Raw genomic sequence first — 27,339 nt, 5'->3', positions numbered from 1 at the left:
AGACATTGGTTTTAGTCAACAAAAACAATTATGTTTGAATAAGCATTTAATAAGTAATACATATCAGTTAGTTTGCTCGACAAAGGCAGGTATATTCATATTACATCAGTTACTGTGCATTTACTCGTGTATGTTCTATTTTTTTTCTCTCTCTTTTTGGGCCTTGTTATTTATCGGAATTGGCATAAGATTACAGGACATCCTTGTCCTATTATCAATCTGTTATGTTGAGTATGTTATACACTTGGATTACGTATCATCATATAATATATGTTATTTATCCAAAAACATATTGTAAATTATTTCTATTTGTATTTAAATGTGACATGTGGTCTTCTCACTTTATTGTTTCTGCCTTATGCAGTGACAATGTAGGGGATTTTATGATAGTATTTTAGATCTTATGTGGATAAACTGTTCTTAAAAGACAGTTTTACCCATGACCATGGAAAAAAATCCTTGAAGTCTAAAACAATGCCAAACTAATCTTGGAAAATAGTAGAAGGTAAGTAAATTCTTGAAATACAATGAGTTACATACTGTCAGAAGTCTACTAAGACGGACTTCTTATACTGCATATGATTATAAACATAAGGATATGGGGGTATGATTGCTTATGAGACAACTAAACTCAGAATTTGAATGAAGTCGATGTAAGCAATCATAGGTTAGCCATCAACAATGAGTAAAACCAAGACTGTTTAATAATACTAATTTACACCTATTGCATCTTTTTTTTTAAATTGTTTGGCTTTGCATATATTTGAACTTGTCTGATCCGCCTTACTGGAAAACATTAACAGTACCAAGCTTACAGCACCGCATGCAAAACTTTTAAGAATAACTATGCAATGAGAGCAATGTTATCGAGTTCATTTCTTCCATTATCTCAGATAATGATTATCATTCTGAATAGACTTTAATCATAATTCTTGTCTAATGTTTCTGAGCTTATGAAACAAAACCAATACCGATCCATGCATGCATCGCTGCATGTTATTGATTGAGGTAACATGCATTTGTGCCGTGAAGCATAAATAAAGGCAACAATAGTATACCACTGATCAAAAGTCACATATCGATTGAGAGAAAACAAATCTGGATAACATCCTGAAACTGAGGGAAACGAATCAAATATTCTATAATAAATAATAACCATGCTACGTCAATCTTTAAAGACCCAAATGTTGCAAAACACCTATCCGACCTCCATGACAAATATGTTGTTGTCCCTGCAGATAAAGCCCCAAATAACATCGTTTTTGTGTGTAAAAGTCACTACATCAACTGCTTGATAAACGAAATAGGTATTGACAATTCACTTGGTAACTCAACATATACCCTCACGACACTTACCAAAGAGGAAATCCTGGATAATCATAGGTCTGTTCTATGTTCCTTTGGAATTTCAACCAAAGATGAAGAACTGGATCTTCCATCACTGTATTGGATACCTAAACTACATAAGTGTCCTTACAAACAACGGTATATTGCTGGGTCTTCCAAGTGCTCCACGAAACCTCTTTCTAAATTATTAACATCTATTTTATCAGCAATCAAAGACGGGCTTCAAAGTTATTGTGAAACTGCCTATTCTAGAGGTGGCGTGAATCAGATGTGGATACTTAAAAATTCAAAAGATCTTTTAGAGTACATACAATCTAACTCTCTTTCATCTTGTAACAGTATTAAAACATTTGACTTTTCTACCCTGTACACAAGTATTCCACATTCCAAACTAAAAGACAAATTGAAAGAGTTGATATTACTTTGCTTCATAAAAAAGAATGGCCAACGTAGATACAAGTATCTTGTCTTAGGGAGGGATAAATCCTACTTTGTAAAGAATCACTCTGATTCAAACAAAAAATTCTCTGAAACTGATATTATCAAGATGCTTGATTTCTTGATTGACAACATATTTGTTACGTTCGGAGGACGTGTTTTTCCAACAGACTGTCGGCATTCCAATGGGAACAAACTGTGCCCCTCTACTCGCCGACTTGTTTCTTTATTATTATGAGGCTGACTTCATGCAGGAACTTCTTAGGAAGAAAGATAAGAAGTTAGCAATATCCTTTAACTCTACTTTCCGCTATATAGATGATGTTCTTTCACTAAACAATTCAAAATTTGGTGACTATGTGGAACGCATCTATCCAATCGAACTAGAGATAAAGGATACTACAGATACAGTTAAGTCGGCTTCATATCTTGACTTACATCTAGAAATTGACAATGAGGGTCGGTTGAAAACAAAACTTTACGACAAAAGAGATGATTTCAGCTTTCCAATTGTGAACTTTCCATTTCTAAGTAGCAACATTCCAGCAGCACCTGCATACGGGGTATATATCTCCCAATTGATACGATATTCCCGTGCTTGCATTTCCTATCATGATTTTCTTGATAGAGGTTTGCTGCTCACAAGGAAGCTATTAAACCAAGAGTTCCAAATGGTGAAGTTGAAATCATCCCTTCGTAAATTTTACGGACGCCATCACGAGTTGGTTGACCGTTATGGAATAACCGTTTCACAAATGATATCGGATATGTTCCTTACGTCGTAACTACAATCCCCTTCCCTTTCATGAATATGACCTACCGAATTAGACTATTTACCGGATTTGTAATCATTTAAGCAACACGACGGGTGCCACATGTGGAGCAGGATCTGCTTACCCTTCCGGAGCACCTGAGATCACCCCTAGTTTTTGGTGGGGTTCGTGTTGTTTATTCTTTAGTTTTCTATGTTGTGTCGTGTGTACTATTGTTTTTCTGTTTGTCTTTTTTATTTTTAGCCATGGCGTTGTCAGTTTGTTTTAGATTTATGAGTTTGACTGTCCCTTTGGTATCTTTCGTCCCTCTTTTATATAAGATGAAAATAACGAAACAACAGAACACTGAAGTGCAAAAAAAAAACAACAAACGACAATGCAACATACATAGAAACGAACTATAAGATAACAAATGGCATATTCCTGACTTAGTACATGTCATTTTAAGGAGTTTTGTGGCTAGCCAAACCTCCGCACTAAATGTCAATGTTAAATATACAGCTAAAACGACAACATTATATAACGGGAGCACAGCACAAATAGATGGACGAACACACAAGTCAGAGAAATAAATAACATAATAAAACATTTCGACAGATTAGCCACAGAATAACAACGAATAAGTAAAATTAGTGTAGGACAGTTCACAAAAACAGCTAAAGGTATTCTTCTGATGTTTCAGTCTCGTTGAAATCTCGTTCTGGAATTATTTCTTAAACATGTGATACAAGTGGAAGATACCAATGAATTTGAAAAAAATATTATCATCAAACTTACAAAATTGACAGCATGGTAAATTTGACACAAAAACGCATCAAATTATGATAAAACTTTCTTATATTAACACCTACCTATATTTTTTTTTAAGTTGAATTTATTCAGATTGGTCCACTTTATGAAAGTATGAACAAAAGTTTAATTGTGAAACTGTGAATTTTTTCATGAAAATAGCCCCAAAATATGTAAAAATTTATGAAAAATGGGAGAATCATCAAAATTAGGTATTTTCGAAGGGCCGTAGCAAAAAAAGAAGTGCACCAGAATATGATTTTTTCTTCGCCAATTATTTTTTATAGTCATATTAACCCAAAAATCAGGTTAATAAAAAAAATTAATTCTAGAAATGTTTAGCTCCTCAGAGGTGTACATCCTTAACAAAAATACGAAAAAATGTCTGTCACAGGAAAATATCAATGTACGCCACAAAAAGTAACTTTACAATTCATTTTGAAATGAAGAATGACGCGATAATGCTGTATCCAATCAAAATAACGTATAATAATGAAACACATCTGGATGTAAATATATACGAAGAAAAAATAAAAAATGGAATCACAATTACAAACTATCGCATAATTGATAATTTCCTTTATTGAAGCTTACGTCAAGATGAGTTTGACAAAAAAATTCATTGTAAAATGAGTGTTGGAAAATTGCAAACTACTGATAAGCAGGATGTAGATGTCTTAAGAGATTAAAAAACATCAACATGCCTGCATCTGGTGTCATGCTAATCATACTCCCAAAATTGGCAGAAGTTTTTTTGTAGAAACAAAGAAACATGAATCCTATAGTGTGATCAAAACTGACAAGCTAATGGCCAAATATAAAATCATATGGAGAAATTTACAAACCAATGTTAAGGTCGTTTAAATAAACTCATCATGGATGCCAGGATTACATTTGTATTTACGCCAGACGCGCGTTTCGTCTACTAAAGACGCTCGAATCCAAAAAAGTTAAAAGGCCAAATAAAGTACGAAGTTGAAGAGCATTGAGGACCAAAATTCCAAAAAGTTTTGCCAAATACAGCTAAGCCGTAATCTATTCCTGAGGTAAAAAAGCCTCAGTATTTCAAAAATTCATAAGTTTTGAGAACAGTTAATTTATATGACCATATTAATGATAATTCTTGTCAGCACAAAGTACATATATTTCAAGTATGAACTATAGAATATATGCCTTTTCTAAATTATAAAATTTTCGTTACTGAATAATGTCTTGTAAAATTAAAGCTCTGCCTATTTATGGGCGGTGGTGTAATGTACACACTGGTACTTTATATACTCTAGTATAATGGTCAAGAAAAAAAATTGCACATTTTTAAATAGGAATAAGTAAGAATTTATCATATGAAATTTAAAGTAAAAATATTATTTATATTGTTTTTGTGTACATGACTCTCTGTCACTACATCTTGCAAAATATTACAAGAATTTAACCTTAAAACCTGCACATTTCAATCCATCTAAAATGTTTTAACCTGCAATTAGCCATCAACTATACAAATAACAGGTATACAAATCAATGTTTGCTTTATTTATACATGTACAAATAAAGCCTCCTGTTACCCAACTTCCATGTTGAGCAACAGGTAATATGAATATTTCTGTTTCCTAACCAGTTCATTTTGGGGTCCTCTTCGCGGTCCGCGTTTCAACTTTGTCGATTTCTTTGAGAAATTAGAGACAAGATTTTAATAACTCACTAAAGTTTGAAGTGTTGGGAGTAATTTCAGGATAAACGCAATATATATACATTGTCGGAAAATATAAAATTTATTGGTACTCGCTACAAAACAGGAGAAAAAGCTCGGCGGAGCCTCGCTTTTCGTCCTGTTTCAAAAGCTCATACAAATAAATTTTATATTTTTCGACAACATACAAATTATGAAATATTGTATATTTATACTGCAATAGATGTGTTTATTTCCTAAATATAGTACTTAGCAAAGCTATATTTTGTATAATGTCAATATCATCATGGAACACTTTCTTTACAATCGGGGGGCCATTAAGGGATGACAATAAGTTTGACATTTGTGTTACCATTTAAAAAGCTATCAATTTTTCTTGATTAAACAGAATGTTTTAGCAGATTTCAAAATGATACATTATGTTCAGACAATCTCTTAATATTTAACGTTTTTCAAATAAAATAACTTGTTTGTCGTAATTCTTGTAAACATAATAAATGGCATAAAATACTCTGCAGAGCACAGTCTACTACGATCCTGAATAGTTTGGGCAAGTATGGACACAATGTTAAAGCTCGATACAGCTCTGAATGTTTGATGTGATCAAATATTCGACACAGTATAGGTTTCTGACACCAGGCCTAGGGCCATTACATTGCAATGTAATGCATTACATTACAATTACTTTGTGATTCTTCCATTACAATTACAATTACAATTACATTTTTTCTCACATGTAATGTATTACATTACAATTACTTTGCCTGTGTAATGCATTACATTACACATTACTTTTTCAATATAAAAACTAAAAACATTTCAAAAACCGATTTTTATAACAAATTATTACCAGGGTACATGTATATGTACTTATATATACAGTGTTATAGACATAGACTTCAAATACTGGTTAATTAACATGTCCATTGCACTTTATTCTCATAAGTGTTTCAAACATGCTGTCATTAAGAGAACAATGATCAGATCTGTACACCTTTCCGGCAATTAATACTAAAAAGCCTTTCAACAGGAGCTGATGTGGAGGAAATGGCTATACTTGATATAGCTGTATTAGCTTAACAAAGATGCACTGAATTTGACTTCAAGTATTCCAGTGAATTGATTGACATTTCTTCACATTGCTCTGACAAGTAAATGTCAAAATCATGTACTGCACCAAACCTGTGTCTACTCTTTGGTGGAGTAGTAGGAGGCATGAAACTGAAAAAGTCACTTTTAAGTTTCTTCGGTGGGGAAAAATAAATAAATTGTCATATAATTTTGTTTCTATCATTGATCACTTAATCATTAAGACAACAAAAAGGGATTTCAAAGGGATATAATAAATGTGTCATTAAAGGATTATCTTGTTAAATGCCTAAGGGCTCTGTGAGGACAAACATAAGTTGAGAAAATTTGATTGCAATAAAAACATTTGATATTAATTAGGTAAAATAACAACACAGACAGGACCCAAACCCCAGTTTGGTGTAAAAATGATGATTGACATATTTAATCTTTCATTGAAATACATGTACAGAATTATGAAAGTTTCATCTTCATATTTTTTTCCATCCATCTATTTAGTTTTGTTTAATATTTGTTTTTATAAGATTTTTCATAGACCACCAAACACCAAAATATTCCCAATATCATTTTATACAAAAATCAGAAACCAAGATTAAGACTTGATGATTTTAACAATTTTATATTTCTTACCTTAATATGTGTTTTAACGTTTGATGCAAAACTGTGACAATAATTCTATTCAATACTTTCTTTTGTTTTTGTTAATATTTTTCTTTTTTTTAGTACAATATTCTTCAATTTCATGTATTTTACAAATTTGTAATGAAAAGTAATGTACAGTAATGGAGGCATTACATTGATTTTTAACTAAAGTAATCATTACATTACATGTAATTGTAATGTAAAAAATGTGCATTACAAATTACTTTGCATTACATAAAAAAAATTGTAATATTATAATGCATTACAATTACAAATTACCATTACTCCAGGCGTGTCTGACACAGAACAATTGTAGTCAAAGAACATAATCAAACTCTTAATATGAAGTTAGATTCAGCATATGAGAGAACCACAAGAATTCAATTGATTTTAAATCATCAAAGTTTAATTTTGGACCCTCTACCTGCCTGTACCAAGACAGGAATATGACAGTTATCCATTTTTTGATGTATTTGGGCTTTTGATTTTTCCATTAGATTAGGGACTTTCCGTTGTGAATTTTTTTGGGAAAACAGTATTTAGTGATTTTACCTTTTAAACATTTATGGATAAATTTTTAAAAAAAAACGGGCCCAAAATTAAAACTCCAAATACACATTTAGATTAAACACATGAAAGAACCCAAATAACCTCAATATTGTTTTTTAATCAAAGTTTTATTTTGGACCAATGGACCAATTTGAAGCCAACCCCAAAATAAAAAATCTAAATACATGGTTAGATTATCATTTAAAGAACCTCCAAAATTCAAAACTTTGAATGAAACTCCGTTGAAACTGGCCAAGAAACAAGCAATTTATACACCGTATTAGAAAAGTATTGCCGTTTTGGACCCTTTTTCCTAAAAAAATAAAACATATGGTTTAAATACCTAAACTAAATCCAAACCTTTCTTTGAGATCTAGAACCTTGTGGTACAATTTCTTAAAGTTTCATACACTTAAACAAAAATAAATGTCCTTAAACAAAAAAAAATAAGTGTTTTTTTTTTTTATTAATTCCTAAACATTTAGAACACTGACCACCAAAAATCCCAACTTTCTTTTTGCGGTATGAAACCTTGTAGTACACTTTCATAGAGATCGATCCATACTCTTATACCAAAACTATAGTCTGATAACTATGTCTTCAAACGAAGATACAGACGGAATGATACCTCGCAAACATTTTGCAGTCGTATAAAAAATCCTTTGCATCTCATTTTAAAACATTTAAGTTTTCGAAGGTGGTCGTCTGGTCTAGCGCACCGGATACAGTGCAGGCGAATTTGTGTCACGATATCTCAGTAGCATGGTTCGAATACCGGCGAGGGAAGAACAAACAACTTGAGAAAGCAAATTAACAGATCTAACATTGTTGGGTTGATGTTTAGACGAATTGTATATACATAATTGCTGGTGATCCGATGGATTTATCTGTTGTACAGTTGTCACTGGCTCAGACGTACTTATAAATATAATTATTTTCTGTGACTGTATCTTGCAATAATTTGTAGGATCCTTTACTATAGATAATTTAGCTGATCTGTAAGAATAACATGTTCATGCCTTATATATCATGTACTGGAGTACGACTCTAGATTAAAACTGACGTGGAAAGGTAACACCCGGCCACCGAAAGCTTCATTTTGTGAAGCCAAGGTGGTCGTGTGGTCTAGCGCACCGGATACAGTGCAGACGATTTTGTGTCACGATATCTCAGAAGCATGGGTTCGAATCCAATTGGAAAATGAGTTTTCTAAAATGACGCAGTCTGCAACTGAGCTGCAGATGTTTATTGGTCTGAGAGAAATTGAGACAACTACATCCAAAGTTGCAAAATACATAGATGAATTAAAAAGGGGAGACAATTTTGAGGAAAAGAACTTAGAGGTAAGAATTTCATCTGCCCTGCAATCAATTTTACAACATGTCAAATCGTTTGGTGATATCAACATAAATACAAGTCAATCTACTCTTCGAATTAAGCCCGGATGAAAAAATGAAGCATAGAACTTAGTACCAACTGTTCCTAGAATTGAAAAAATTAAACCATCAATGTTAAGAACTCTGAAAATTCCAGAAGATATGAAATATATGGGTTTGAATGTTTGCAGGATATTACCTGATGGAAAATATCTAACTCTTCACCATAAAAGTTGTACAAGTTATGTCCTCCTGCTATTTGATAATGATGGCATCTTTGAAAGAAAAGTAATTACATTCACTGAATACATTCACGATGCTTGCTTTGTCAAAAATAATACAGTGGCTGTCACATTAGGATCAGAAAACCAGACAGTTCTGGTGGATATAGAAAAGAATACAGTTATTCAAACAATTAACCTGTCTCATTCCTGTTGTGGAGTAGCAAGTGATGGTCACATATTGGTAATCAGCAATGCAGAGAAAAGTACTATTGTTAATCTGAATGATGTGTCTCAAACAGTCTTAGAAGAAGTTGGAGTAACTGGTATATCATTATTTGGAGGGAATATCTTTGCTACCGTTTTCTCTGACAACAAAGTCTGCTGCTACAAAGAAACTGGAGAACCTTTGTGGATATTTCAGCATCATGACATTGACAGTCCAGAAGGAATTGCAGTAGACAAGCATGGCTTTGTTAATATAATTTCTCGTGGAATCGACAGCATTGTGGTAGTATCACCAGATGGCAAAACCTGTAAGACAATACTATCAGAGGCTGATGGAATCAATTTTCCTGTCGCAATAGACATACGCAGAGAAAAGGGAATGATGATTATGTCAAGTAAAATAAAGGAAATAGGTGGTAAGAATGATGAGTGGGCTTATAAAATGTACCACACAGCTTTTGTTTATAAAATCTGAAATGTGATTATTTAGAGAGTAGCATGTAGACGAATCAACTATGCATACATCTGGAAAGAGTATTGTTGATATGGAAATAAAAGTAAAAAATGACTTCTAGTGTGATAAAAACTAGTGTTAAGAAAATCAGATGAATGAAATTCAGAAAAAAGTGCATGGTTGTAGCTAGGTTTAACATAAAAGAAGAACCGGTTCTAAAAATGTTCTTCTTAAGTCATTGAGTAAAAAACTTTTAGATGTTATAATTGACCCTTATCTCTCATGCAAAGTGTTTATCAATAACTTATGTTCATCTAGTTCACCTAGACTCTATTTACTATCTGTTAAAAAGTAAATAGTCTAGATGAAATAGATGAACATAATTTACTAAGTTAAGAAATTTTTAAATACTAGTTCAATGAAATATTTATAAAGGATGTATTTTCCAACTGATTAGTTATTGTTTGGAGTGATTGTGCAAAATATTACCTAGAGAGCATAATTAAATTGCATAAAAGGGCTCCAAGACTTCTTCTTAAATTCAAACGTTGATCAATATTCAGCCTCAGCACCCTTGTAATAACAGCTTGTATGGACAAATTTTTTAACGTAATCTCATTCCATCAATATGTTTAGAGACATAAATGCCTTAATAGTTATCAAAGGTACCAGGATTATAAGTTAGTACACCAGACGCTTGTTTCGTCTACACAAGACTCATCAGTGACGCTCATATCAAAATATTTATAAAGCCAAACAAGTACAAAGTTAAAGAGCATTGAGGATCAAAGGTACCAGGATTATAAGTTAGTACGCCAGTACAAAGTTGAAGAGCATTGAGGATCCAAAATTCCAAAAAGTTAATCTATGAAGTATAAAGCTGTTTCACATCTTTATCAGAAATATAAACAAAATGGCTAAAAGTAATGAATATTGTTTCAGGAAAACAGCCAACAAAACAAATAAGGCTAAGGTAATCTATAAAGTATAAAGCTGTTTCACATCTTTGTCAGAAATATAAAAAAAATGGCTAAAAGTAATGAATATTGTTTCAGGAAAACAGCCAACAAAACATTGCAAGCTACAGAGCCCAAATAAGAGTTACAAAAATATAATTCATATCTTTTACATGTAATGCCTTCCTATTATCACTCACTCAATCATTCTCAAGCACTAGTCATTTAAAAAAAGACATGAAAACGAACTTGTAAAGATGAGATTGTTTGTATTACTTTTGTTCATATTTGTCACACTTGCTTTAAACTGTGTGACATTCTATAAAAATATTCAAATAAACAATATCATTTGGAATTTTATGAGTTGGAAAAGTTGTCCTATAAGAAAGACTTATTTTTTGTCAAGATATGCTAAACTAACATAGGGTTTGAATGGGAACATTTAATACCGATTTAAAAGTCTCTTTATTTCAATCACCATAAACTGTTAGAAAGCTGGAATGCGATTGTCAAGTGTTGACACTTGGCTCACAATTTGATAAAAAAAAGGTAAAATGATTAATATTTAGCTATAATTTACTTTATCTCATATAAAGGTTATGCATGTAGGTTGAGAACAAAATTTTACGACAAAAGTGATGATTTCAGATTTCCTGTTGTGAACTTACCATTTCATTGTAGAACGTTCCAGTAGCACGTTTCAGTAGCACATGTAAATATCCAAATTAATACGTTATTCCATAACATGTGTTTTCTTTCATCCTCCTGTCCTCTTTGAACGTGATCTACCGAATTAGATGTATCACAGGATATGTACTTACTTGAGCTACACAACGAGTGCAACATTAGATCTTCTAACCTTTCAGGAGCATCTGAGATCCCCCTAAAGTTGGTTGGGTTCGTTTTGCTCAGTTTCAAGTGCTTCTTTTTGCGTTAAGTATAATGTTTTTTTCGTGGGTTTTGATGCGATGGGATTGTCAATTTTTTATTTTTATTTTATTTTGCCTTTTGAGTTTGAATACTTGTATCCCTTTGGTATCATTCGTCTCTCTTTTAAGAAGAAGTTCGAGGTGTACAAGATTCTACCAGAATTGGATGTTAAATCACGATTGTAGAAGGATTCTTTTTTCCGCCTGGTACTTCTAGAAAGCTTTAAAAAAAAATTGTAAGGGTTCCATGGAACCTATTTTCTCGCCTGCTTTTGCTGTTTATCGTAGGCTCAACATAAATGAGGGAAACAAATCAATAAAATTATTCTTATCGATACAATCTTTTGATTGTAAGAAGCTTCTGTCCAAGTAATTTTAGTACAATGGTCAATTACAAAACTTCATACACATGTTATCCCACATATACATTAATGCTGAACATAATCTTTACATAAGTGTTCTTTAACTAAATGTGTCCTCTATGATTTGTATACTTTCTTGTCTATGTACTTCACCAATACCTATAGCAGGTGAACCTAAATGATCTCTTCCAACATACCGTAACTACAATTTAATAAAAAATAAGTTCAGTAAGTAAAGTCCTCTTTATAAGTGACATAGAAATAGGTTCAGGATGGAGGTTCTTAATTTCTGTATTTCACATTTTTTCTACATTTTTCTCTAGTCTTCTTATTTTTGTTCATAATAGTCTATTCTTTAAAATTTTAACACCCTATTATAACCATTATTCTCTTTAAATTTTATCCATTACGTTATGCTTTTTTGTCTGTTTAATTCACGTCTCCAGCTAATAATAAGTAATAAATAAAAACTGAAATTATTATTTTCTATAAAATACCGTCCAACATGTAAAATGTATTTTTAAGCAATTTGTTTGTCATTTATTTATTTCTGGTATATTATCAAATGACCAATCAGTTGAGATGATTCAGAGGTGATCAGAGGTATATCTTGGAACTAATTACATTGTATACAAATATATTCTAAAACAAACCTGGCATCCAACTAAATTATTAAACCTTGGAGAGACAAATGTCCATGCTCCCATATTCCTGTGTTCTTCTTGACTCCAAAGGAAATCTGTAAAACAACAATGAATATCCTGGTAAAAAGAATTCTTGCTTGAATTACTTTGAAATATTCTTCTAACTGTTAGCTGGTTATGATGTAACCTTGTGTGCTGCTGTAGTGTAAATCAACCATCGATCAATCAATCTAACAGTAGGTGTCATAATACTCAATTTGAGGTTAGAAATGGCATGTATTGTTTGGTGTTTGATGATCGACATAGATAGTATATCTCCATACATTGTATCGCTATTTGTCCGCCATTATTGGACATCACAAAGGTTTCGCGTAACATTTTGAAGTCATAATACCAAATATCTGACACCACAATGGAAAAGTAATTGTTGTATGATGACAATAGTTCAAACGGAACAGATTCTCAGGTTAACTAGGACCGATTTTCATATAGCGATGAGGTGTATTGAATAGTCGTAGTGTTTCATTTGATGCTAAGGCCATACCAATTGGATTAATTGTTTTTTGGATTTTCCCGCCCCTGTTTTGGAGAAATTGACTTTTCAATAAAAAAAATTACTGCTTTCGCAAATTTTGGGCCGCATGCCACTCCAAAATTAGTTTATCCTTGACATTTTTTTAAGATGTTTTTTTTTGGTGTATTTATTGCTCTGATCGATTCAAATGCACGTGTGATAAATCAATTTGTAAATAAAAGGTAAAAATCGGAATGCCAACATGACGTTGTGTCATATCATTGCTGAGGACAAAAAGTTATTAAACACACAGTTATTTGAAATGCATTTCGTTTTACCAATGAAAACATTTTAAACAATCTTTTGTTAGATGACCTCGATCACATCAGTACTCGTAAGATCCATTGTCATCCCTGATCATAGTTTCAATGTACATAGTCCGAGTTTACTCTGACCACATACGGCTGTTTTGCAAATATGGTGGTGTTGTCCCACAGTCCCAACTTGTCTGGCAAAACAGCTGTTGGACGTCAGAGTAATTTCGGACTACAACAGACATACATAGCGCTATCTGTCTTGGATGAAATTAATATTTAATTCACATGATTGTTAAAAATTACAGATTAATCTTATTTTGATGAAAATCCAATATCACCTTTTTATTCTATTGACATAAAATCAGAACTTTTATGTAAGGTATATTTAAGAGCTCCCATGCTCGAGACCAGAGTGTGGGCAAAATGGTTGGTATTGGGATTGGCATGCAAATAATAATAAGGGATGTACATGTATTATTGGTGCAACTGTTACCATTTCTAGTTTGAAATACAGGCTTCAGGGGCCAAAGGAAAATGTATTTTGCTAAGTCAGAATAATGCATGTGAATGTGGTTAAAGGGATTCATGTATTGTAAGGAAATGTTTCTTTACACTGAGATCTACATGCATAGCAACATAACTATTTTACTCAGGATGTTGTTGAAACATTCACCTCATTCATTATGTTGATCCTATTATGAATAATAGGTTCTACTAGATGTCAAGCAGCCAATAAACAATCATTACCATTCATCCTGCAATTGGGTGTTCTACTATACAGATACAGCCCTACAGATATCGCTATGATGTATCTGTATACTGTATAGATATTGCTTAAAAGCTCCGCCCACTGCCGGACTGAGTATTGTATGAACCTTCATGATCTCAGAATGTGTATTGCAGTCGCATTCCAATGACGTATCAATTGCGAATTAACGTTGACTTTTATACGTTCTGTTTGTTTTCAAACAGTTCTTTAGAGCAATAAGAATCACACCAATTTCCTGATAACATACACACATGAACAGCAGTCTTTTCTACGATGACAACTATCGATTTCAAAACTTGAATGTGTAATGATTGTGTAACAAAAACAACCATGTCAATTTCAGCATGCATGTTTAGTCAATGTCAAGTCTGAAGCGTAGGACAACTCGTACACTCCTGTTTCAAATTGGACAATGTTTTGTTATTTGTTTTTACTTTTGAAATTAGTTGTTATGTTAAAATAGATAATTATTCATCTTGAGTGATGTATTATTGTTGACTATTTGAGATTCTTTTTTTGCGACCCATCTTCAGCTGAATGTGTGATTACTGTATCATATTACTACATGGGCCTCAAGGGATTTCAAATCGAAAATAAATGCAAAACATGAGTTTTTGTGTCTTTCAAAACACAAATAATATATAGAATTAATTGCAGGATAAAGACAATAACTGTTTAGTGTCTTTAATTATCAGCTGTATTTGTACTCGGCTCTAAAAAGGTGTAATAGCTCGCTAAAAGCTCGCATACACCTTGTTTCCTAGCCCGTACAAATACAGCTGATATCTAAAGAAAGGGCGGATCTTATATAATGAAAACAACTATATCAAAGTTATTTGATATTTTTCAAGGGCATTTATGGGAATATTTACACATATTTTTACTGTATTCCAAACAATTTACTTAACTAACATAATTCCTCTAGCTAAACTTCATCCGCTATGCTTCCTTAATTATATATACACATGTATGAATTTTAATGAAAATTCATGCAGTCAAGGCTTATGTGCCGAAAATAAGCAAAATTATACTAAACCAAAGCGAACCAGAAAGTTGAGTATGGTATAGACAGTATTACAGGCACAAATATATCAATTTTTTATGCATAAGAGCATGTTTCTACTCCCTTTCTTTGAAGTAACCCAGTTTTAACATAAACATAAAATTCTAAATTGCACAATTTAAAAATAAATTATACCGCTCGCTCCACTTGAGCACTTGCCTAAACAAATCTCATTTTCAAAAAAAATTTGCTTGCTCCCACTATATTTTTAAGAGCTTTTGTCCGAAGAACTATAAATCAAATTGGTGTGGCCTAAATACTGTTAAAAAAGGCTCTGAGGGGGAACTTTGTTAAAGGGGCACTAGCTATGAGATAAGTATGATTTTTTTTTGTTCAAACATTAATGAAAGTGAAATAGCGAAATAACAATTTGCTTTTATCAACTAAAATGGTTCAATTATGCCAAATATAGCTAATAAAAATTTGTAAGGGTTCCACAGAACCCAGTGTCTCGCCTACTTTTGCTGTAAATCGGAGGCTTGACAAAAATGAAAAAAAAAATCAATAAATATATTCCTCTTGCTACTATCTTTTAATTAAAAGAAGCTTCTGTCCAAGTTTGGTAAAAAACCAGGATAGTTTATAAATCTAATAAATGTTTTAAAAGCTTTAACTGCAGATTTGTCTTGTGTATATATTGTGCCGTAATAAAATTGAGTAACTTTGATTTCTTTTGTGAAAAGCCTGGTAATTGTGTAATTTTTGATTTTATAAAAATGGATAATACCACGTGAATCACTGTTTACATTTACTCGGAAGAAATTGTTCCGAGTATTCCTTATTTTGATTGGTCAATTTGTTACCTGGATACAGAACGCTCTTAAATATTTCTTTGTTTCGGGATTCCCGGTACATTTGAAATTTTTCATTCTTATCATCATAAACAAGCTTCTGTCCAAGTTTGGTAGAAATCTAGTATAGTTTAAGAAAGTTATTAAAATTTCAAAAACTTTAACCACAGAGTGAATATTTGTGGATGCTGCCACCGCCGCCGACACAGACAGAATGTAGGATCGCTTAGTCTCGCTTTTTCGACTAAAGTCGAATGCTCGACAAAAATTGATAATGAATTATTCACTTTCAAGTGAAAAAGTTGAACTTTTTAAATCTGTATTCATGTGAACTCCAATTTAACCTGGTAGAAAGAGATAGAATAACGCATGCATTGTCCATTTACGCAGGTGGACGGTTATTTAAAGGAAAAGAATGTCAACATTGAAAGTGAAACAAAGGTAAATAATTTGATTAACTGATTCGATTCATACCAAATCATTCTTATAAAGGTAAAAACCACAAAAAACAAAAACAAAATATTCTATAATACAAAATTTAACGGACCTATAAAAATCAAATTGCACGAGTTGCTAAATCTATTTATAGATATGTTTTATGTTTACATTGCTTATATCGTCATAGAAGGTCAACTCAATAGTTTATTAAATGGCGTCTTGGCTAAATTTTACACGAAACGAAGCTTCATCTTATTGAGGCCATGTCCTGTAAATTGTTTATTTTATACTTTTGATAGTTTGGAAACATGTTTTACATTGTTATGAATAAAATATGAGAATTTGAGTCAAATTGGTGAACATGAATTTGGCAGCTAGTGCCCCTTCAAGTAATCAAATTAAGATCTTGAATCTGTTTGATCATATCTTTTTTTAAATACTTTTTCTACTACTTTCTTTTTAAATTATGCAAATTCAAAAATAATCATTGCTGTATAAATTGTAATAATTAATATATACCTGTAGCATTAGGATATTTGGTTACTTCTTGTTGAATTTCCCCTGCTGGGAATGGACATAGACTCTACAATGAAAAGTTAGTTATCTTTTTAGTTAGTGGTGAGAATAATCTCTTTTAAATATATCAAAGACATAACATTATGTGTCCATACAGTGAAGCACACTACCTCTATTTATATGTGTAAAGGTTCAATTACTGGAAAATCAGGGTCAAAATCATTTCTAGTGTATGAAAATTGAAATATGAAAATGTGGATTGAATACAAAATACATGTTTTAATGGATTTTTTTCAAATAAAATTGAGAATGGAAATGGGGAATGTGCCAAAGAGACAACAACCCGACCATAGAGCAGACAACAGAAGGTCACCAACAGGTCTTCAATGCAATGAGAAATTCCCGCACCCGAAGGCGTCCTTCAGCTGGCCCCTAAACACATATATACTAGTTCAGTGATAATGAACGCCATACTAAACTCCAAATTGTACACAAGAAACTAAAAATTAAAATAATACAAGACTAACAAAGGCCAAAGGCTTCATACCACATAACTAAAAAAAAAGTTCTCAAAAAATGGAATCATAATTTTCAGTCTGCATTACCAAAACTTTTTTGCCAATTGTGTCTGTTTGTTTTGTTCCCATAAAGACCCACATCAATGTCAATGTAACAATATTTTCTGTGAATTTCATACAAGTGAGAGGTTTCGCTAGCTATGAAAACCAGGTTTAATTAACTATTTTCTACTTAAAATAATGCCTGTACCAAGTCAGAAATATGACAATTGTTGTCCATTTGATGTGTTTGAGCTTTTGATTTTGACATTTGATCAGGGAATTTCCATTTTGAATTTTTTAGAAGTACCTCTATTCTAACAATTGCTACATCATCTAACTTCCTGGAATACCTCTCCTTGTCCAATGTATAGAAATGTTTACCACTACAGAAAATGACCTTTTTGATCTTGTCACCTTTCACTTTCTTATCACCAATCACAGGTAAGAATGTTTTTCCAGGTAACATATCATCTAAGGAAGAGGTTGCTGAAGGTAAACGTAAGATGGTTTTAGGAGCTACCACCACCACCAACGGTTTTCTGAAGTTCCGAACCACCTGACGTCTGAGAAGATGGAAATACTGAGCGGGAGTTGTAGCGTTGACAACCTGAAGGTTGATATTGTCTCCATCTATTTTGTGTTCACTACTGTCTGTTGCCTGGAAATAAGTGTTTAAAATTTTAAACAGGACAAAAAGAAGTCACTAAACTCAAAATCTCAATCTTAGATTAATATGTAAGGCTTTGCTACACAACTTTAAACTGTACATTTCTTTTTAAAATTAATGGAAAAATTACTTGGTAAAAACATATTTTTTTATGACTTTCAAATTTTCTTTACAAAAATTCAGATGTCCCAAATTCTCTTGAAAATAAACCTTGACCTTTGACATAAATGAACTTGACCTTATGAAATATCCTGTAGAAACCTATCAATTCTACCTGGTGAGTGTTCAGGTACTGCTCCATCTATGTCATTTGTTCGTAACATCATTAAGTAACTCTGAAATAACCGTTTACAAACCTTGACATACATGACCTTGATCTTATGACATTACTTTTAAAAACCAATCAATTTTACATAATAAGCATTTAGGTTCTGTTCCATCCATGCCATGTGGTAATAACATCAATAACTTGCTTTGTAATATCCATTTAGAAAACCTTGACCATTGACATAAATGAACATGATCTTATGATATTACCTGTAGAAACCGTTAAATTTTACAGGATGAGTGTTCAGGTCCTGCTCCATCCATACCATGAGGTAATAACATCACTTAGTCGCTCTGTAATAACTATTTTACAAGCCTTGACCTTTGACATAAATGACCTTGATCATTTTATATAAACTGTATAAAACCTTTCAACTTTACATGAGGAGTTTTTATGTCCTGCTCTATCTATGCCATGTAGTAGTAACATCACTTAGTCACTTTGAAATAACCATTTTACATACCTTGACCTTTGACATAAATGACCCTGACCTTTTGACATTACCTGTAAAAACCTTTCAATTTTACATGATGAGTGTTCAGGCCCTGCTCCATCCATACCATGAGGTAATAACATCAATAAATCACTCTGTAATAACCATTTCACTGAAATCAGATCATTTATTTTAACCATCACAAACCAAGATAATTAATTTCAATAAGTTTAATGAGTTTGACTCTCAGAGACCCTTTTTTTATAACTTCTTACAACTGGTATTTAGTATAGGTTAGAAATAAACTCATCATATATATCAGGCTTAAAATTTTGTATGCTAGGCGAATTTTTGTCTACATAAAACTGATCAGTGACACTCTAAACAGAAAAGTTAAAAGGCAAAGTTGAGGAAATTGAGGACACAAAATTCTTTAAGATTTTGTCAATCAATACAGCTAAGGTTATCTATTCCTTGGGAAGAAATTTCTTAAGATTTCAAAATAATCAAAGTTTTGTAAACAGTTAGTATTTTTATAGTGTGAACATTTTTACCAAACAATAATTTCTCTAATGATGAACTATAGTTTGTTTTATAAAGAGATTGAATCTGTAGTGGCTCATGAAAAAAATGAATTTGAGTTTTTAATTTGACCTACTTTTCCTATAATATAAAAAGATTCCATTACTGCAACAAATTGTGTTACAATATTTCTCCACTCCAGACAGTTTAAATAATAAAAATTTAATGGTTGAGAGTTGAGAAATATCGTATTATACACAAGTTATAGTGGTGGAATCTGTTTATCTAATGATTTATCATTCTTTTCAAAGATAGTAGAAACTTTTGTTCTTTAGATGTGAGGTCATCAGACATGGTTCCCTTTTTTCATGACATCACAACAGGATATTTCAGAAGAAAATTAAACGTCATAACTAAGTTTCGACTAATCAATTGCTGAGAACATTTCTCACACTGCTCAGGAAATGTGAACATAGCACAAAAATTAGAAAAAATAACAATTATCAACCTCTAAAAGACAACAGTTAATTTTGATATACATACACTCTCTACTAGCTATATATGTGTCTATCATAATCTGTGCTCCATTGAAGAAGTCTCCAAACTGTGCTTCCCATATAACTAAACTTTTAGGGTCATCTATACTCATACCATACTCAAATCCTAACACGGCTTCTTCAGACAGAGAACTATTAGCTAACTGAAAATAAATAAAGTTAGATTGTTAGGGGACATCTATACTCATACCATACTCAAATCCTAACACGGCTTCTTCAGACAGGGAGCTATTGGCCAACTGCAAATAAATAAAGTAAGATTGTTAGGGTGCACCTAATACTCTTACCATTTGGAAGTTGAAAACTAACTACAAGTGTAAAAATTGAAAGAAAACTGAACAGCAAAAATTTGTAACCTTCAAGTAAATATGTATGAAGTAAGAATTTCTCAAGTTAATTTGAAAAAATATAAACTGTACATTGTTTGGAAATAGACACTTGCATAATACATATCACAATATTTTGATCTTAAACAACTTCGTATTGAAAGCATTCTAAATTGGAATATGTCAAACCCAGTTATCTATATATAGCTTGCTATAAATAAACAATACCAGGTAAGTGTACCAGTTATTGGACATTTTACTTCCCTGTAGACATTCCTTTTCCAGAGCACCAGCAATCAAAATATTTAGGGGTAAGAATGTGTTTTTGAGTTTATTGGTAGAAAATGATGAGACAGCAATCCAACAAAAAAAAAAAGAAGACATCTAAAAAACAACATATAAATGATCTTCAACCACAGAAAGCTTATTTTGATCATTTTCAATTTTACTGTTCATGAATAAATTATGGCACTTTTATTTCTATAACAATGGCAACAATCACTTAATAAAAGCCTGGTTTTCTGTCATTTTGACAGCCTCCTGTTATTACATTTGCAAAGCCATTGTTAAAGCATAAACCACTTTCGAGTTCATCCGTTACTGGAAAAAACTCATCAATTATACACGCCTTTATGAAGTCATTTACCAGATACCTGTATCCATGCACTATCAACGTTCATCAAGCGTCTTAGTGATCGTCATTGTGCAGGATAAACTAGAAATAATATTTGTTCTGTAGGTTCTTAATCACAATTCCCTAATGACAGCAGAGCTGAAAGACAATTTTGAGAATTCAAGTTGCCGAATAATTTGTATAATTAAGCTTTGTAGTTTTCCAACCACTCTCTCAACATTAGAACGGAATTGACAACGCCCCTAAACGCACGAATGATGTTCACTTAAACCAAAGTTTTTAACGGAAATGCATTGAACTCAAAAGTTGTCTATTGAGGAGCATAAATCCTAAACATAAACCCCTCTGGTAGCAATAATGCTTAAAATGACTGCAAAAAAAAAAAAAATGAGACAACACATTTAATAATTGTTCTGACTCTGAAACGTTTTTAGCTCACCTGGCCCTTTGGGCCAGGTGAGCTTTGATAATCACTTGGCATCCGTTGTCCAGCGTCCGGTGTCCTCGTCCGTCGTCGTCGCTAACTTTTACAAAAATCTTCTTCTCTGAAACTACTAGACCAAATTTAACCAAACTCGGCCACAATCATCATTAGGGTATCTAGTTCAAAAAATGTGTCCAATGACCCGGCCAACCAATCAAGGGCCATGTGAGCTTTGCTCATCACTTGACATCCTTCGTCCAGCGTCGGCGTCCGTCATCGTTGCTAACTTTTACAAAAAACTTCTCCTCTGAAACTACTAGACCAAATTTAACCAAACTTGGCCACAATCATCATTAGGGTTTCTAGTTCAAAAATGTGTCCCATGACCTGGCCAACCAACCAAGATGGCCGCCATGGCTAAAAATAGAACATAGGGGTAAAATGTAGATTTTGGCTTATAACTCTGAAACCAAAGCATTTAAAGCAAATCTGACATGGGGTTAAATTGTTTATCAAGTCAAGATCTATCTGCCCTGAATTTTTCAGATGATCGGACAACCAGTTGTTGGGTTGCTGAATTGGTAATTTGTAAGGAAATTTTGCAGTTTTTTGTTATTATCTTGAATATTATTATAGATAGAGATAAGCTTTAAACAGCAATAATGTTCAGCAAAATAAGATCTACAAATAAGTCAACATGACCAAAATAGTCAATTGACCCCTTAAGGAGTTATTGCCCTTTATAGTTAATTCTAAACATTTTTCATAAATTTTGTAAATTTTTGTAAATTTCAACAAAATATTTTCCTCTGTAACTAATGGGCCAAGTTCATTATAGATGGAGATAATGGTAAGTAAGTAGGAAGAATATTCAGTAAAGTCAGATCTACAAACACATCACCATTACCAAAATGCAATTTTGTCATTAATCCATCTGTGTCTTTTGTTTAATAAGCACATAGACCAAGGTGAGCGACACAGGCTCTTAAGAGCCTCTAATTCTTATCTAATTGACAAATCAACATTTTATAGACAATCTATGTTGGCATCAATTTTTTAAATTTAGTCAAGTTTGTATAAGCCACATCACATTACTGTGCTGCAAACAGTGGCAGAGCTAGGATTTTAAACTGGAGTGGGGCGGATACTACTGAAGATAAAAACTTCCACAAGATCGAAATAAAAAAACAAAATTTTTTTTGCCAAAAAAAGGGAGGGGGAAACAACCTTTTTCCCTATTTCTGCCCTACTTACTTATAAAGGATATCCTGAGAGAGTAATTTTTCTTGTTTAATCTGAATGTTTTTGAAGATTTAATGACCTGATACATAATGTTCAGGTTTAATACTACCATTGATTTCCCCCTACAAGTCTTTGTTAAATTTGCACTATTAAAAAAATCGGAATAATTTATCTTTACTTAAAAAAAAAAGAAATACATGGCATAGGTAAAGTTTTATCCTGTCCAGTTCTATACCAAAAAAAATCACATAATGTTTCGTTGCATATAAGAAAATAACCATCACTGGAAGTTAACCAATTAAAGTTTCGCTTCTAATTTTACCTGTGTACAAGCTTTAGTAACCATATAACCTCAAGTTTCCAAAATATTCTATAGAAACACCAAGTAAAATAATGATGGTGCTTTCAAACACCCAAGATATATGTTGATGACCCTGAATTGTTTTACTACAATCAAATGTAAGATTAGTTTCCTACAACTGTCAAACTGAAGGGAATATTTGTTCAACTCTTTTTGTAAGCAACCAGATCATACTATGATTTGGTGGTATAACTCCTTCCGGTAAAACTCTTTCTTATAACAGTATTTCAAGTAAAACAACTTGTTTGATGTCCATACTTGTACATGTTATTATGTCAAATTTTTTTTAAACAATCATTTTTTGTGTACTCTTAATTTCAGAAATAGAGAGACTATGGCCTCATCAGGTGAAGGCACTTGCACTCTATGTAATGATGATGATGGAACATCTACAGAAGCTGTCACATGGTGCACAGAATGTGAGGTGCTCCTATGTACAGGCTGTGAAAAACATCACACAAAATCAAAAGCATCTAAAGACCATAAAACCATGTCAACTAAAGACTACCATAACTTACCTAAATTCATGCTAGAAATAAGTAGCCAGTGCCGAGACCACAAGAAAAAGTTTGAACTCTATTGTTCGTTCCATGCCTGTCCCTGCTGTATACAGTGCATCACTGATAAACACAAAAAATGTCAAGACCTGAAACCTCTGTCAGATATTCTGAAGCAAGTAAAATCATCTGCCTCAGTTCAACTTTTTGAAAAAGATTTGAAGAATGTAAAGGAAAACTTAGAGGAGATTATAAAATATTTGAATAGCCGGATGAACACAAGCAATAGTCAGAAAACAAAGGCTGCAGAACAAATTCGATCTATGAGGAAGTCGATAGATGATTTCTTAAACAAATTAGAACAAAAAATTCTTGATGACCTAGAATCAAAGCATTCACAGCTAAAATCTAAGACGAACACTTTACTACAACAAGTGAAAACACAAGCCAATCAGATAAGCCAATTGCAAAGTGAGTTTTCTAAAATGACACAATATGCAACTGAGCTACAAACGTATGTTGGTCTGAGAGAAATTGAGAAAACTACATCCAAAGCAGCAAAATACATAGATGAATTAAAAAGCGGAAATAATTTTGAGGAAAAAAACTCAGAGGTTAAGATTTCTCCTGCTCTGCAATCAATTTTACAAGAGGTCCAATTGTTTGGCAATATTAATATCAATACCAGGCAATCTACTCTTCAAATTAAGCCCGGAAGAAAAGATCAAGCACAGAACTTAGTTCCAGCTATTCCTAGAATTGAAGAAATTAAACCAACAATGTTGAGAACTCTGACAATACCAGAAGATATGAAATCTGAATCTACACCTGTCTGTATGATATTACCTGATGGTAAATGTCTAATTCTTAATAGATATAAGGATGGTAGAAGTCATGCCCTCCTGCTATTTGGCAATGATGGTATCTTTGAAAGACAAGTAATTACATTCACAGAATATCTTCATGATGCCTGCTATGTCACAAATAATACAGTTGCTGTCGCATTAGGAATAAACAACAAGACAGTGCTGGTGGATTTAAAAAAGAATCAAATTATTCAAACAATTAAACTTTCTCATTATTGTTTTCGAGTAGCAAGTGACGGTAAACTGTTGGTCATCAGCAGTGACTATACAAGTACTATTGTTAATCTGAATGATTTGTCTCAAACAAACTTAAAAGGAGTAGGAGCAACAAAAATATCATTATTTGGAGGTTATATCTATGGTACCATTTTCACTGAAAACAAAGTTTGCTGCTACAAAAGTACTGGAGAACCTCTGTGGACATTTCAGCATCATGACATTGACGTTCCAGTAGGAATTGCATTAGACAAGAATGGCTTTGTTTATATAGCTTCTCGTAAAAACAACAGAATAGTGGTAGTATCATCAGATGGTAAAACCTGTAGGACAATACTATCAGAGGCTGATGGAATCAATTATCCTGTTTATATAGACATAAATAGAGAAACAGGAATGATGATAGTGACAAGTAAAGTAAAGAAAACAAGTGCTAAGAAGAAGAGTGGTGCTCATTACCACACAGCAATTATTTATAAAATCTGAGTTGTAAATTTTTAGAGACTTGTATGCAGATGAATCAACTATGTTTCAGAAAAGTGTGATACAGATATACAATTTAAAGTACAAAATGACTTCTACTGTTGACAAATAGTGTTATTAAAATATTATGTTCATATATTCTGATATAACTAAATGTATGGCCGTTGCTACAAGACAAAGGACTGTGTTTCCAACAAGAAGAACTGGTTCTAACAATTGAAAACAAAAAAAAATAAAATAAACTATTAGGTGTAAGAATTGACCCTTATCTCTCATGTACAGAGCATATTAATAAATTATGTTCATCTACTTCACTTAAACGATATTAATTCTACTATAAAGTAAATGGAGTCTATATGAAATAAAAGAAGATCAGTTATTTAATAAAAAATATTTTTGGTTCTGTAATTGTTTTTTATTTCTATATTCTTATCTTTCATTTTTGCTAATATGCTTTGTTTATATGCTTCTTGTGTTTCGTTCTCACATATGACATGGTTCTATACTTATACATCCCGTCATTGTGTAATTGTGCAATGGAAAATATTTGTTTGTTTTTATAGTGATTAAGATATCGATGATAACACAATGTTGACTGTTGTACTCCTAATTTTTTGACATTTATACTTATTACATGTATGTTCGTTTGTTTTGTTCACACATCATTGTCAATATAATGAAATTTTATGCGACTGTTTTACAAGTGAGAAGTTTAAAATTACCTAGCTATAAAACCAGGTTTAATCCACCATTCTTAACATAGGAAAATGCCTGAACCTAGAAATTAATTAGTTATTGTCCATTCGTATTTGATTTTGCCATTTGATTAAGGACTCTCTCCATTTTAAATTTTCCTCGAAGTTTAGTATTTTTGTGATGTTACTTCTTTTTTTTCAAAGTTATATTCTTCACTGATTAATCATTGTTAATAATGTTAGAAGTAATTGTGCTAAAAATAACTAAGTGAGAACAATTTTAAAAATTGCATAAAAGGGGGACAAGACTTATTTCAGATGGCAATCTATATTCAGCCTCAGCATCACTGTTTAGGTAGCTTGGGTTGATGAAACAGATTTGATGCTAAAGGGACTCAATTTAAAGCCCTTTTATATCTTAGTCAAAAGTTTAAAGAAATACCTGAAAATAACAAATATTGTTTAAGGAAAACCCAAAGTCTAAATGAAAGTTACTTTAAGTCTGATAAATTCTGTTGTGTCCAGAGAATTTTCCAGTTCTTCAATAATGCTTTGATTCTTTTATTTCTTATCTTTTTGTTATCTCTACTTGTTTATTTGGTAAACTCAGCATTTATGACCTTAATAGTAGCTATAGAGGGGCGAAAGATACTGAGGAACATGTAAAATTTTTGTTGAATTTTGTTTATAGAACCTAGGTATGGGCACAATATAATACATTTGATATGAGACTGATCTTTGTGTTAAGACAATTGAATACTATATATTTTTATTGTATGTTTAATTTGTATCAAAGATGCATATAATTTAATGTAATGTAATTTTAATGCAAGTCCTATTATATAAGAAACAGTAGCAAAACTAATGGGAATGACATGTCTTAAACATATTCAAAAGTGAGGGAAATAAGTTTCATCATTCAATTAGTAAAATTATAACAATGGATAATTACAATGATAGTAATTTTCTAAACACATTGTATTATTGTCATTTGAATATTGTGCAGCAAACCTAGATCACGCACCTTACACAATGTATAAATGAAATATACTGACATGCGCAGTTGAACTCAAGTGTTATTTAGAATGACTTTTCAATAAAAACCGATTGTGTGTTTCGTAAATGGTTTCTACATGATCTTTGTTATTCCATTTGATATTTGTGATCATCCTCTGCATTATTTTGCAGATGTTAATAATCACTATCAATGATATTGATCATTTGATCTGCGGTAGACACACATTGCTTTTTGGTATTGTTGATCCACTGGACTTGTATTTTTATCAATATGAAAAATTGTATAGTACCATGTAAATATTTTTATTATACAACTGTTAATAAAATTGTATATAATAAAAATTTGTGTAATGTAACTAAGAATTATAATATTAAGTTTGACAGCAAGCGTGCGATCCAACAATTTTCCAATTTTAGCAACACTCCAACATTGACATAATTTGACATTGTTGGGCAGTTATGCTCAAATCTTTGATAGTAACAGTTATAGTTTTATTTTTTAGTCAAACTTGTTTTTGAAGACTCTTGAGAGCCTGATTTTACTTCAAGTATTTTATTGTTTTGAAAATTTATAAAAAGTTTTCAAAATTGTTTGAAAATATCTTTTAAAGTTAGGATT

The 27,339-nt window shown here is 32.1% G+C and overlaps 2 protein-coding genes across 2 annotated transcripts; one reads left to right on the top strand and one right to left on the bottom strand.

Annotated features, from left to right (window-relative positions):
- Positions 1-11,852: 11,852 nt before the first annotated feature.
- Positions 11,853-20,128, bottom strand: LOC139515776 (probable 2-oxoadipate dehydrogenase complex component E1 homolog). Its single transcript, XM_071305467.1, has 6 exons — positions 19,946-20,128; positions 18,952-19,052; positions 17,760-18,110; positions 16,896-16,959; positions 12,494-12,579; positions 11,853-12,042 (listed from the first exon to the last, which is right to left on the bottom strand). Exons 1-6 carry the CDS (start codon positions 20,049-20,051, stop codon positions 11,941-11,943), a joined length of 810 nt encoding a protein of 269 aa, XP_071161568.1. The 5' UTR covers positions 20,052-20,128; the 3' UTR covers positions 11,853-11,940.
- Positions 20,129-20,522: 394 nt separating this feature from the next.
- On the top strand, positions 20,523-26,340 carry LOC139515771 (uncharacterized). Its single transcript, XM_071305463.1, has 3 exons — positions 20,523-20,596; positions 23,268-25,259; positions 25,385-26,340. Exon 2 carries the CDS (start codon positions 23,281-23,283, stop codon positions 25,009-25,011), a length of 1,731 nt encoding a protein of 576 aa, XP_071161564.1. The 5' UTR covers positions 20,523-20,596; positions 23,268-23,280; the 3' UTR covers positions 25,012-25,259; positions 25,385-26,340.
- The last annotated feature ends 999 nt before the right edge of the window (positions 26,341-27,339 follow it).

The sequence above is a fragment of the Mytilus edulis genome, chromosome 3, assembly GCF_963676685.1.
Source record: "Mytilus edulis chromosome 3, xbMytEdul2.2, whole genome shotgun sequence".
NCBI classification, from domain to species: domain Eukaryota; kingdom Metazoa; phylum Mollusca; class Bivalvia; order Mytilida; family Mytilidae; genus Mytilus; species Mytilus edulis.
Note: the sequence above shows the minus strand (reverse complement) of the source record. Positions and strands in the feature narration are given on the sequence as shown.